Consider the following 15,062-nt stretch of genomic DNA (forward strand, 5'->3'; position numbering starts at 1 on the left):
GAGAATTTCAGAAGACATACTTAATTACAAAAACCTAAACCTGTTCCATTGCAATAATTACTTCAAAGCATCATTGATAAAGGTTTATTAAGATTAATTCTGCACTAAATTACTTTCCACTGCATTCTTCTCTACCTGACATAGGAAAGAAAATAGTTTTGTGGACAGAGAAGAATTAACAGGTTAAAGAATTCTTTACCTGTCTCTAGAGTAAAGAAAGAACTACAGTGGCATTCTTTCTGCCTTAATACTAGGCAGGGAGGGACTGCTACATACCTCCCCCAAAGCTCTGATCCTTCGCAGGTTAATATCATAGGTCAAAACTGTTTTTCTTTTGACTGCACATGAAATCCTGGAGTGAGTTTGGATTCTTGGAAACATTTATGCCCAAATACAGGTGTTATATCTTTAGTTTTGACCCCTGCTTTTATGCCCTTTAGAGTCCCTGACCCATGGTTGTTACATAAACTACAGAAGTAGATGAAAGGAATAAAGTAGCGTGAGCCTTAAATTCCTTGAACTGTGGTTTAAATGTAATGACATTGGAATTTAAAGCCAGTTCAGTTTGAACTTGCAACATTTTGGCCAAAGGTTTTCATAGAGAAATTTTATTTCACTTGCCTTGAAAAAAAAAAGCACAATGTCTAAAAGTGTCTTTAAACTCTTGGCAGGTTTATACTTAACGGGCTTATTTTTGTCTCATACCATTCTCACATTCGTGGAATGCCCCTGATTTCAGTGGAATGACTTTAGTGTACAGGCGCATGAGAGGACAAGCAGGTCCAACAGTTAGCTTTAAGGTAAAATTTTTAGAAGTGCCCAAGTCTGACTGACTTATTAAAATTAAACCTCAAGAGGAGGAATGTGCGGAATTTGTTTCAGAGCAGTTTGGAAAAGATGCTGTTGACTTGCCTCCCTATAGAGGGTGTACTTTTTCCTTTAAACTGAGGGCATGTCTTCACTACCCGCCGATCCGGTGGGTAGCAATCGGTCTATCGGGGATCGACTTACCGCGTCTAGTGAAGACGCGGTAAAATCGATCCCTGATCGCTCTGCCGTCGACTCCGGAAATCCACCTCGGCAAGAGGCGGCAGCGGAGTCGGCGGCAGCGGTCGACTTTCCCGCGTCCTCACCGCCAGGTAAGCCGACCTAAAATACGCAACTTCAGCTACGATATTCACGTAGCTGAAGTTGCGTATCTTAGGTCGGACCCCCGCTGTAGTGTAGACCCAGCCTCAGAAAAGTAAAAGAACAGATTTTTAGACTTAAACTACTTAGAAAGAATTAATCAAACTAAAGCTCAAAAGTGAGTAAGTGAAAATGATTTCTCAGGCTAGAGAGGAGAAAGTCCCATAGTTTGGGCCCCGATTGCCTTGGCTAGGGTCAGAGATATGCCAGGATATAAGTGTAAAGTAATCTCTGAAAAACAAAAAAGCATATCCTATTTTTGTCCTACTTACTATCGTCAGTCATTGGAGATTATATTTTGTTCTTTGCAAGCCGTGATGGAAGTTTTATAATCACATTAAAGATGGCTGACAAATAACAAAAGACCTAATTGTTTTTGCAAAGTGTTTGTCTATTCAAAAACAAGAAGTTCTGCAAGACACAGAATCCACATTTCTTTTATAGGCATTGGGTAGAAAGTAAATGTTGTGGGACTTACCTTCTGAAAAACCTGATAGTTGGATTTGGACCATATGTCAACCTGTAGTCAGAAAAAAAAAAAAAGTTATATATTACCACACATGGATTCATAAGAACGCTTTATTAGACTAATATTTGTCTTGAAAAATCTATAATCCCCATTACCAGAAATGGGCAGTCTAAACAAAGAGACAGAGGAGCATATTTGTTTCTTAACATTACCTTGGTTTCCAGTGTGCAGGCTGATGGGGATTGCTCAACCTCAACAGAATGTTTTAGGATTTTTCTCTTGCATTCACTCACTGGACTTTACTAGGTTAAATTGACTTTATGCTACTGAGTTAATTGCTCCACAAAACTAGACTATAAAGCCACTCTGCTGCCCTCTTTTTAATCTGCCAAGAGCCACTTAAATTGCCTAAAGGAAATTACCAACTGATAATGGCTAGATGGAGGGCCAGTAAAGACTTCCAATATTTATTTGTATATATATCTGTAGAGATCTCTTATTTATATTTAAAAAGCGCCAGGGGCATCTATATTTTGTAATGGGAAATCCCAAAAACAGTTTTAGAATTTGACACCTGGTTAGACACAAGGCCAAATTTTACTTTGCATCCTATCCCTTTTGTGCAACTGAAGTGGAGCAATTCTGGTCACAGCTGTCATGCCCCTATGTCCAAGTGATCCAAAAGGGATGGAATGCAAGCTAGATTCTGGCCAAAAAAATTAATAGATGTACAGTCTTCAGCCAGTTGTTGGGGATTTCCCATTACTAAAACTAGATAGGCTGGCACATAAAATTGACCAATTAATAGTGATAAATGTAAGTGAAGGGGATATCAGCTGATATTAATAAAGGAAGTCAAGTTTTGTGTGGGTCATGCTGAAGATATATTTGAAACCCTGGCACTAAGGATTTAACACAAGAAAACTTGTCATCTGTGAAATTCCACTGTTACCCTTTAGTATTCAACTACAGACATTTCACATACAGACACAATTAATGAAATGAGTTATGGTATATTTTATTGTAGTTTTAATATGGTAGTATGGAACCTCGAGTGCTTTGGTGCTAGGCCACCTAATAAATATTAAAAGCAGTTTCCTTTGAAATATTATACTGCCTCTGACTTCAATAACAGTTGTGTGGCTTTAGTTATATACACATATACACATAAGGGCTGCAGGATCCTGTGGGATACAACAAGAAAAAGAGGTGGTGTCTACTAACAATGCTGTTCTAACTTGGTTTTAACCACTATGTGCTCAATCTGACAGCTGAGATATTCATAATGCCGTTTCCTAAAATGGGAAGTGGTATTTTCCACATAAATAATGTTTTCTATTATCTCAGTTTCATGACCCAGCATTTCTGAGCTAATTTTACAATAAGAGGAATAAAAGGAGAGACATTTGATTATGTGTGTGTATGTATGTATGTATGTATGTATGTATACACACACACACGAGACAGACCATTGTAGATTCTCAGCACAACAAAACCCATTTCACATGTGCACACTGTTAAAATGCCTAGAGGTTTTCAGTAGTCAAGGGTGGTTTATACACCATTTGAACCAGAAGGATTTTATACAATAAGGTCCACACTTTAAAAAAAATATATCTGTTCTATAAGATTATTTTGCATTTCTACGTCACCATTAATCAGCAGATCCCTCAAAGTGCTTTACTTGCAGTAGGCACATGACTATCTAAGGTATTATATGAGCCAATTACTGTAGTATCTGAGTGACTCGGTGTCTTTAATATTCTGACCATGTATTTAAAGACTACTCATGTAAGCAGGGCTTGCAAGTTATGCTTAAGCTCAAACAAAAGTTTGATATGGGAATTAAAGGGTGATGGTCTATGGCCTGCATCATGCTTAAGATGAGACAGTCATAATGGTCCCTTCCAGCCTTAAAAAACAAACAAACAAACAAATGTGTTATCTTCTAGAATTCTCCTATGAAGTGGGTATATATTATTCCCATTTTACAAGTGGGGAAACTGAAGCACAAAGAGGTTAAGTGACTTGCTCAAGTTCACAGAGCTGCAACAGCTTTCCAGGAGTCCTGACTTTGTACTGTTTTGGCCATTAGACACTTCTGCCCCAACCTTCACACACATCTAAGAAGGGATCTAATGAAAAAAAAATAGTCCTTGTTTTGCAATGAATAAGGCATACGGTGTTTAAGTTTCATTTTATTAAAGCTGTACTATGAAATCTTATAAATGAGTCCTGTTGAACCAATGTGCAACCTTAGAGCCAGCAAGATCTCCTAAATTCATTTGTAGGAGATTGTGCTGATCTATGTGAATATTTATCAGCTTCAGCCTGTCTCTATAACAAGGGCATTTCTTCTAATCTTTTGCGGGTCCTGTGTCCACGAGTAAGTGATTCAGCAACAACTGATACAGAACACATTTAGCTGAATTAAGCTAGAGCACTGGTCTACAGGAACCAAATAAAATACCCCCTATATACTCTACTTAGAATTCCAAACAGGTGGGTTTTTTTTTGGTTAAGCTAGATTTAAGATTGTGGGTACTGAACCTATCTGTGATTTCAATATATTTTACTTTTCAAGAATATAGGAGCTAAAAACACCAAACAAATAGGAGTTAAGGTTGCACTTCTCAAACAAGGGACTGATTCACACATTTACACAAGCACAACTGATATGCTAGTGCAATTTTAACACAGCCTTCAGAATATACGGTCTCGGTGGAGATAGCAAAGATGGCAACTTCCTCCCTCCTTTCCTGACCTCCAGTTTATTTCCTATTACTAAAGGGCCTCTTATAGTCATAATTTCTCATCTGCAAATCTTATCATGGAAATCACACTTACTGAAGAATTGTGCTGCAGAGATACTTCGCTTTCATTTGAAAAAAATCATTTCTAACCTTTATGGGTGGGTAGAAAACATCAAGAAGATGAATCAAAAGTAAAATGCTGCAGGGAGTCTGTGCAGTACACCTCTACCTCGATATAATGCGACCCGATATAACACGAATTCGGACATAACATGGTAAAGCAGTGCTCCGGGGGGGCAGGGCTGCGCACTCCGGTGGATCAAAGCAAGTTCAATATAACGCGGTTTCACCTATAACGCGGTAAGATTTTTTGGCTCCCGAGGACAGTGTTATATCGAGATAGAGGTGTATTTGAAACAATAGCTGTGTGGCCTGATCCATTCACTTCTGTCACAGCCCTGTGGACTCCATGATTCTGCAGCCACAGAAATGGGCATTTTCCCCAAATACTATGGAATTCAGCATTTCTGCCACAGAATTTGCTGTTTTGATGTAGCTATGTGCCCAGCATTTTGTCTTCTGGCTTCCTGCCCTTCTGGGACCTACATGCAGCTGTGTCTTGCACTCCAACTTTCCCCATGAAGGGGAATTAACTGGATTAAAGTGCATGCTCTTCCATGGAGCCAGGCAGCAGAGAGTAATAGGTATCAGAGTGGGCATGTCCAGCTTGTAGCCAGGAAGTGGAAGGAGCCAAAAGTTTGGGCGGTTGCATGGACAATAGCAGACCAGCTAAAACCCAGTGAGCTGGGAAGGTGAAACTGCTGAAGCCAGCTAAAAGCTCCCCACTCTTGAGGACGAATGAGGTTCTGAGCTGGATTATTTGGCCTTATGGGAGCCAAGAAATGGAGCCAGGACACCTGAAGAGAGTAAGGAAAAACCCATCAGGAAAAATAAGCACGGTCTAAAATGAAGAATTTTAGATCAATGAGTTTTTTTCAGCTATGAGCCAGAGATGTGTTTGAGTGTATATGGGTGGAGGATGGGAATTCAGGGTATTTAATGGCAGTAGAATAAACTAATATTGCTGTGGAATTTAAGGGTAGCTATAATTTTTGGTTCCATTGTGCCATGAAGTACACAGGGCCCTGATTATTAGTTCTCTTGGATAGTACCTAGATGGCCAAACAGGACTGGAGCCCTGTACAGAGGTAGACGTGATACCTGCCCAAAGAACTACCAACCTACAGCCCCAATCCTGCAAAGATTTACGCTTGGGCTTAAATGTATAATGTTAACACTGCATTGGAGTTATTTTTATCATTTAATTATATTATTGTTTATACATTTTAACAGGTTTTTTTTACACAAAGGAGAAATCAGACAATCAAAGTGTTTGGCAACAAATTAGGAAGAGATCCTATTTACTAAAGTTCTGCTAAAGTTTGCATCCTTACATATAAACAGGGTTAGTTTTGTTTGGTCAACCAACCTCCTTCTTTAAAATAAAGTATAGCTATACAATTATTTTGATTTTTTTTTCTGTTATGGTAATACCCAAAGGCTCCAATAATGATCAGAACTCCTTAGAAAGGCATGGTCCCTGCTCCACAGAGGTTACAAACTAAATTGAAACAAGTCACAATGAGTGAGGGTAGGTCTATGGCAGCATTTCTCAAATGCGGCCACAGTCTCCTGGGCTGTGATGGGGGGAGGGCAAAGTAGAGCCCACTCCCTGTTGCTCCTGGATGCTGGGGTCAGCAGCAGAGGTTGGGCCCTGGCCCCCTCTGGAGTCACCTGAGGCACAACGCTGTAGGAGCAGGCAGCCAGTACATTCCCCACCTTCCCAGGGGTGCTGGGGCTCAGACTCTGGGCTTCTGTCCTGGGGTGGCAGGGCAGCAACCTCTAGCTGCAGGGCTTCAGGCTCCAGCCCTGGGCTCTGGCTGCGCAGTGGCAGGCCCCAGGCTCTGGCGACATGGCTTCAGGCTTCATCCCTGGCCCCCCGTCTTCTGGCCACGGGGCTTCGGGCTCTGGCCGCAGGGCTTCAGGCTCCAGCACCCTCACTGCCTCCTCCTGCCACCCACCCCCATCTCCCTTGGCCCCCACTGCCTCCCCCAACCCTCCATCCAGGGCTTAATTTGTCCCCAGGCTTGCCAGGACTGATTAAGTCTGCTGTGAAAAGTGATACTTGTATGTTTGTTAATATCGCTTTTCACAACAGACTTACTTGCCAGCAATAAATAAATTACAATGATTTGGACATGTATATGTGCATATTTATTTGGTTTTCCTAAAGCTAATCAAGTATTTTAGGAAAAAGTGAGAGACAGTGGCCACCAGCAAGAGTTTGTGGCCACACTCTGAGGCCACCAAAAAAATTTGTCCTGAGAAACCCTGGTCTACAGTGCAATCGTGGAATGAGATTGCAGTTTGTGTGCATCTATCTGAGCTAGTTTTAATGTAAGTAGCTCAGGTACTGATGCTATAGGAGAGTGTGCTTAAGTGTGTGCTAGCTGCCTGAGTAATTTAACCAGGGTTCCTGGCAGCCTTGTCCAGCCCTCGCTGAATTGCACACTGCCACAGCTTCACTAAGCTGGTACTTGAGTTAGCTAGATTAAAGGTAGATCAGCTATATCCACATGAGCTGTAATCACACCCGGTGATTGCAGTGTAGACATACCCCAAGTGTGACAAAAGAGAAGGGGATTGAAATGGGGAAAGGAAGAGAAGTTGCGGGCAATACTAATAAGTTCACATGGTTACAGAGGTTAGCAATGTATCTAAGTTAATAGTTCCCAATCATTTAAGAGTATTGTTTGGATTTTTTGGCCCCAGACCTAGACATGGTTAACTGGCCTACTTCTTGTAGATGTCACAGCAGAAGTGGGTCTTGTGGAGGGATTTGGAGGGAGGAGAAGGTAGAGTGACCTTATGGATCAGCTCAAGAAGTGTGTTTAATGCTTGAGAGTTGGCATGGAGTCAGTTGCAGGAGAACTGGACAACTAAGCAGACAAGGCTAGCATTACTGACAGAGCAGTGGGTGACATGATGATATACAAGAAAGAAGAACTAGAGAGAGAGAGAGAGAGAGAGAGTCATAAAGGACGTTCAAGGTCAGGATGTGAAACTAACTTGATTTGGTGGTGGTAGGGGAGTGGGGAATGTGTGTGAGAAAGATGACCTTAGCAACTCCCTTTTGTATAACTGGAGAGAGGCAACACAGAATAGGGAAAGGCAGTCTTACATTTTAGTAACAAATACACATGCTTGTAAAGCTAACTCTACAATTTAAGACACACAGAAAATTAATTTCGAGTTTGTTTTCTAGCTATTTTCATCTAACTGAATGTTGGTTGGTTGGTTGGTTGGTTGATTGCAAATCTTGTGTTATAATTGGAAAGCATATTGTTACTCAGTTTTAATCTCCAGTGATGATCATTCTCCAAGCCAAATATATGATCCTCTGCAGTTTAATTCAAAATTTTTAAAGATTTCTATTTTAGATTCTGTACCTGTTGAATTCATCCAAATGCAGCATGTTCATTATTTGGCATGAATACTCAAAAGCAGCAAAAGTAATTAATGTCTTATAGACCTGATGTTATCCAAGCTTAAAAAAAAACCCAAAACACATGCAGGCATCTTAAATGACTGTCTACTTTTCTCCATGAAAACAGAGGAATAAGGCAGGCGTACTAAAGAATGTATTGTTACAGATCTATTATTCTTCAACTTTTCACTTTCAATCAAGATACACATTTGTATCTAAAAAACTGCTGAAAGCACAATTTCGGGGCATCCTCTGCATCTGAATTAAACTGGGGCTTTTTTTTTTCCCAGTGCCCCACTCTCCCCACCCGTCCCTAGTATAAGTAACAAGAGACCATTTTCTGAAGGTCGTCTGAACAATTTCAAAGGCGATAACAAATCAAAATGTTCCCTGCATCTAATATCAAACACGGCTGGTGCCAACACTTATTAGAGAAATCGGATTCAACCCCCCCTTTCACCCAAACACACACACATCCAGCTTTGAAGTGGAAAGAATGCAGGGATCAGAAATTACCCAAGAGACAGTTCTGGCTGTCTTTGAAGCTTTCCTTTGATACTACTATTTCTTTTCCTCTCTTACGCTAGGAGGCTAAAAGCTGCCTTTTTTATTGATATGGGGTAATTAATGAAGCCATAGCATTAACATAACCCAAGTTCCTTAACATGATAATTCAACTGAGACACTTATGTTTCTTTAAGTAAGTCTAACTAATGCAGAATTAGGAATCTGGCTGCGCAGTAATGTTAAATACCCACGCCAAATATGCCATGTCATGGTTCTTCCCCATCTCTGTATTTACAGAAAAGCAGCCTGTCAGCATGCCAAACAAACCTGAAGAAGAGCTCTGTGTAGCTCAAAAGCCTGTCTCTCTTACCAACAGAAGTTGTTCCAATAAACGATATTACCTCACCCACCTTGTCTCTCTAAACAAATCTTAATGCAATTTTATTTCTATTAGCAGAATTAGGATACTAATGGCTCAGTTCATGAAAGCCTGCCCTCAAGGATAAGCTGCATGGATTTATTTTTTCAGGAATCTGGATGGCATTACTAATAATTAAGGCTACGATTTTGTCACGGAGGTCGCAGAAGTCACGGAATCCGTGACTTCCGAAGACCTCCGTGACTTCAGCCCTGGCAGCTGGGAACTGCAGGGTCCCATCGCCGCCTTCCCGCAGCAGCAGGGAGCTATGAGGTATCCCCACTGCCTGAGGCACCAGGCCCCCAAGCTCTGAGCCGCCACAGTGGGGTAGGGGGACCCCCCGCAGCTCTCTGCCAGGCACCACGGCGGGGTTTGGGGACCCTGGAGCTCCCAGCCACCCCACAGCTGTACAGCCTCTTCCCATTTTATCATGGCTATTTTTAGTAAAAGTCAGTGATGGGTCATGAGCTTCCGTGAATTTTTCTTTATTGCCTGTGACCTGTCTGTGACTTTTACTAAAAATAACCATGACAAAATCTTAGCCTTACTAATAATTACTTTCCATGACTGGATTCCAGTGAACTATGAGTATGTCAAAGTTTGAAATTAGGGGAGGCACAATGCCACCACTACGGCTACAGACTAATTAAAATGCATCACTATGCAGTGGATGTAATGGGCCAGCAGTAAAGCAGAGGAGACTGCACAACCATCAGAATACAGCATCTACTGTATGGAAAAACTGCCAGGTCTCATCTATTCTTTTTCCAAAAAATCCAACAAAAAGGTGTGCAGTGTATTGTTTGCAATCTGGCAAAAGCAAGTTTGGCAGGTCTTTTGAATGCTTCATAATTAGGGCCCTACTTGAATAGCGAGATTGTAAAAAAAAATGCAGCTGAGTTGTGGACAAGCCATGGAAAATTGCAGAAAAGTAACAACGATCTTATTATTTGAGGTAATAAAGTCCATTATTATTTTTCCATGATTTTCTGCTGTTGGCAGCCCGGGACTGAGAGCGGGGACTCCCGTTGTCAGCCCCACACATGGCAGGACTCCCGCTGTCAAGGTTTAGGTGGAAGCTTAATATTGCGGAATCCACAATTTCCGCAATATTGCAAGTTAAGTAGGGCCTTATTCATAATTCAAATACAACCAGACCTTTTCAGAAAATTACTGGTTCTTATTTCTTTGCCAGTATGCAAAAATCTTAAAAACCCACAAAACAAACATTGTCCAATTTCTCCCCATGTTAGGTTAAGACCATCTGCTAGGTTTATTTTTTCCTCTTCATTTTGAATACAGTGTTATTTTTTTCTCATCTGAATAAAAATGATTGACTAATTGCATTTGCTGCACTCGGATAGAGTAGAAGCTAGCTATTTGGCAGCTTCCTCACTCAGCTCTGCCAATGTACTTCCATAATGACCTGGAATAACCTGGCTATTCTAGTCCCAATTTTTTTTTTTGCAACTACCAATTGTTCCTAATTATGCCAACCCTGTGTGGCTCAGTGTCCAGGAGAATCCACCAAACTCACTGCATCTATAAATCCTAAACTCTGATCCTTAAAAGTATCAATATTTACCCCCATTCTCATACCAAACTCCTCAGCATTTAATGTAACATTGTTCCTCTCAAAGATCAAAACCACATAAAACTTATTCATGCCCCTGACACACCTACATTTGCCTTCCTGTTTCTCTTCTGATCCCCCTTCCCCTCTAGCCTCAAATCATCTCCTGGTCCTATCTTCACACTTAATCCTCCAGTTTTGGCCTTCTAGTTCTGTCTTGGAGCTCTCCAGTGAGGGGGCTCTTCTTACTTCTGCTGCCTCTTCTGTCCAAACTCTCCCCATCCTTTCCTCCAAGCCACTTCCTGTGCACATTTCACCTTAAACTGTTACTGGATCTGCCCCACTGGAATGTTGGGGAAATTAAGTGAATGATGTTTGTACAGCAATTTAAACATAGAACAATAGTAGTAGTTACATTGTGCTTTAACTTCTCTTTCCTATTTGGTTTATGATAAAGACAGAAACATAGGAATTGCCACAGTAGATGAAACCATTGGTCCAGAGTGATGAATACCAGATGCTTCCAAGAAACATGCAAGAGATCATGAAATGGACACCTATGAAATAACCTGCTCATAAGGAAAATTTCTTCCTAACTCCTTTTGCGATCTTAAGTACTGACTCTCTTCATCTCTCGCTCTATAAAAGATGATGTCTGAAATCTCCCCACAATTCTCTCAATTTCCTTCTATTCCTCCATCTCTTCTTTTTTGGTTCAGGATGGGAGTAGAAGAACTGGAGTTGCAGTAGGAAACTGCTCTAAAATGCTTTACCCACAGCGTCTGTCGCAAGGGAAAAGGAAATGGAATTTAATATAATCATGCCTTCCCAGCAGACACAGTAAGTAAAGAGCATTACTGCATGAGTTCAGCCCTACTCTTCCTCTCCAATTACCAACATATTTAATTAGGGAAAAACAGGTAGCCCACTGCTTGTCAATATGCATTCCAGTTGGGCAAACTAGCAAGCTACATATTTATTCACTCACTAAAGTCAAAATTGCTGCTGGTTTAACTGGACACAACTCGGTCAAACTCAAAGGAGTTATGCCTGCTTATACCTGCAAATAATTTGGGCCTTCGGGTTTGGGACTAGTAAAGTCTAGACTAGCCTAGTGGAATAGTGAGCAGACAAGTGAGTGACACAAGTTCATACAGTCTCACTTAGGGTGACCAGACAGCAAGTGTGAAAAATCGGGACGGAGGAGGGGGGTAATAGGAGCCTATATAAGAAAAAGACCCAAAAATCGGGACTGTCCCTATAAAATTGGGACATCTGCTCACCCTAGTCTCACTGCAGGTGTTGGCAAAGACTGGTAGTGAAGGTGAAATGGTACACTCCTCTCATCAAATTATCAATGCTTTTTAAGAGGAGTAGGATTATCATTTTACTTGCATGCAAGACCAGAGGTTTTATGGTTTTTAAAAGTCTCCTTTTATTCACTAATATCCAAAATATCTCCTGCTCGATGGTGTATCGGATGGATAAGTGAGGTTTTACCTAACCTGTATTACTAGGCATGCAGATTTAAAACCAGTGCGCTGTCAAGCAATTTCTATTCTCCCCACTCCAAAAGGGAGAAAATAGAGTTGTACTTCCCTTTAACAGATGGCTCTTAACCTCTTCTCTGGAAGAGAAGTTCAAACTCAGTCACTGAACTCAAGGGTCAGTACATAACATGCTGCTGTGCGCTAAAACACAGGTCCTCTTTTGAACGAAAAAAATCTCTCATTATAACATGGCCTATGGGTGCCACATGCTCATCTAGCTATAAAGAACTTCGTATTTTAATGGGATTCATAATAAGGGGAGAAAGCTCCAGAGAGAACGTGAATGACAGAGGTGCTCAGTACTTGTTACTGGCAAGGGTGAGTTGTGGTGGGTGTCTCAGCAAGAGAGCCTATTCCATTCTGAAAAGAGAAAATAAAACTAAGCTGAAGCCTGTCAGGTCCCATTAACATCTTTTGATGCTATACAGAGAGCCATATGGAGTGTGTGCAGTCAAAAGAAAGTAGAGGTTCAAGCAGGTTGAATTTTTCATAAAGTAAATCACTCAAGGAAATACAGGTTATACTTTCTTTAATAGCTGCTGTTCAAGAGGCACTATTACCAACCAGCAACTTATTGAGGGCTACCAATGATTTTCATAGCAGAGTTTATCAACTCAAGTATAAAACTAGCCCAAGATTTCCCAGTAGCTCTCAGAGAAGAGAAATGTGAACCCTGGGCTATTGATGTGCTGGTAACTGAAAAAATGTTTCCTCAGTAGACACTATTAATGAGGCAACTGTGGTCTAAGGTGATAAATTAGAAATTCAAGCAAGGGCACCAGGGCTTAGAGAAAAATCAGACGCTTGGGTATGAAAAATCTGAGTGAAGTGTGCTAAATTTAAAGCTGAAAGCTTTGCAAAACATCAGCCCAGCCTCTTGTGATGGTTTCTTGTTCGCAAACATACTTCTGATGAGACTTCTTTTTTGGAGTTTCTCAAAAAACAGGTATCAGGTAAGTATGAAGTTTAGCCCTGCTAGAGATGTGAAAACCCTACCTTGCCATCTTCAGTGTAGACATTTTCATGATATCCTTTTACTATTGTCCGGTCAATGAAGAGACTCCGCATCACCACTATCACTTTTAGCACTTTTCCTAAGGTAACCTGTCAATAACAAGACAAGGACAAAAACAAAGCTGAAAGAGAGCTGGCTGAAGTCTGCGTTCACAAGGTCGTGGAGTTAATTGCTTACATTTGTGGGAATTTCAGTTTGCAACATTTTACAGGAAGATGAAAATAAAGATCAAAAATACTGTGTGCGTGTGTGAGGAAGAGAGGCAGATTATAAAATACAGAATAAGTAAATAGTGTAGACCATTTGTCTGAAAATGCTTGAGATCGTGAAATTCACCTGTACAGATATGACACTGCCAAACAACTCTCTCCTCCTTAAATTAACAAAACCCAATATGTCAAAAATACTGAGCAAATGTGATTGTTTTCAATATATTTTATGCTCCCCAACAGAACTGCATGCATAACAAATAATTTTTAAAAGAATCAGCAGACTTTTCTAATGCTACCCCTGAAATGCATGTTGAGGGTTTAAAGCAAAACATAACAAAAATGTAAAAGGGGAAAGGGGGGGGGATGTTTTTTTTTTACTGTTAGCAGCAAGACTCTGTATTGCACATTACATGCAACGTGACTTCTCCTATGCAATTGTGGCATCGTAAAACATGTACTGGAAAAACTTTCATGCTTTGACATTTTGGGGTTCACCCAGACCAGTAATGGGTTTGATCACTGTCTGCCTTGAAACCTTGGGTGTCTTGTGGCCACTCTCACATTCCTGGAATGTCTCACATTCTGGTACGTGCGGAATGGCGTAGTTTTGCCCACGGTCTCCTTTCCTGCTTTTACTGGTTGGCCTGGCCAGGACTCATTACATAGATCAAATTGCTTTGTTTCTTTGTCTCCTAAGGTGAAGGATAAAGATGGAGTATGTCTCTGTTCCTTATATCCCCAAAGGGGTTGTTTTTGTCTTACAAGTCAGGAAGGCCTCCAGGAGATTCAGGCTCCTGTCTCTCCCTGGGGCACAGGACCCACGTTGTCGAGTTCAGGACCAGGATAACCCCCTGGTTTAGCTTGATGGCTTTGTTTATTGCTAATATGTAAATTGAGGTAAACCCACTTCTCTTTGTTTAGGACAGACCTGTTTATCACCTTTACCTAGGCTAGGTTGTCTTGTCTTAAAACATGTTCTAGTAACATCATACAGAGGAAATTCATAACTTCACATATAACATTAACACATGCATTTTACAGTGATATTAATAACCAGAGTGGTGGTAGCTTTTATATAATACCTTACACACTTACCTTTTGGATAAATACCATGGCACGAGATTGGGTGAAGTGAGTTAGTTGGGTCGGTCTCAGGAGAGACAGAGTACCTATGCTAGTGGGCATTAGGGCTCTTAGAGTCACACATATCAAGTACACAAACATGACAAGTGCCGAAAAAAGGGTACTTATTTAGAAATTGGGTCGCCCTTTTTATCATACTCAGAGGAGGAGGACTCCCCAACCAGCAAGCCAGAATATTTAGTCAGATTTTTTGAATATTAACTTGATCCTGCATAAGTAATGTACCATGTAGTATGTTAACATTTCATCGTAACTTCGACTTAATAAAAAAATTAAATAAAAGAAGGTTAGCTTGATGCCCCTTTGGGAAAAAAAATAAAAGCGGTAGGGGAATGAAGCGGTTGCAGGGGGAGATTACAGTTTCAAGAGTAAAAAAAAGTTACAATTTCAATAGTTGTAAAGGGATATTTACCCCTCTATTTCTAATTTATTCTGTAAAGAGTAAACATATAAAAAGAAAAACTAGTGTCAAAGGAAGTCTGTAGGGTCCAGTGGAGTATAAGAACAGAAATAAGCCTTAATTACTGAAAAAATACAATAATTAAGAAAGCATTTTAATGTAATATCTATTTACTTTTCAAAGATTAGTTTGAGTTTTAAGGCTGTTAAAAGGATGTGTGTCCAACAAGGATTTCTGTCTTTGTGATTAGTTATACAGACTGCATTACATAGTTTTTCCTCAATGGA

At 40.5% G+C, this 15,062-nt stretch overlaps 1 protein-coding gene across 2 annotated transcripts in view; it reads right to left on the reverse strand.

The window, feature by feature from the left end:
* Nucleotides 1-15,062, reverse strand: part of MED27 (mediator complex subunit 27) — a 166,941-nt gene that overhangs the window by 15,740 nt on the left and 136,139 nt on the right. The window contains exons 5-6 of one of the 2 annotated variants that reach the window (XM_024192911.2): nucleotides 13,002-13,109; nucleotides 1,667-1,708 (exon numbers count right to left, since the gene is read on the reverse strand). In XM_024192911.2, the coding sequence (XP_024048679.1) occupies nucleotides 1,667-1,708; nucleotides 13,002-13,109 (150 nt within the window). The remainder of the gene's footprint in view (nucleotides 1-1,666; nucleotides 1,709-13,001; nucleotides 13,110-15,062) is intronic. The other variant, XM_024192912.2, reaches the window with a different exon arrangement.

This window comes from Terrapene carolina, unplaced genomic scaffold, assembly GCF_002925995.2.
Source record: "Terrapene carolina triunguis isolate 2854851 unplaced genomic scaffold, T_m_triunguis-2.0 Scaffold238, whole genome shotgun sequence".
In the NCBI taxonomy this organism is placed as follows: Eukaryota; Metazoa; Chordata; order Testudines; family Emydidae; genus Terrapene; species Terrapene triunguis.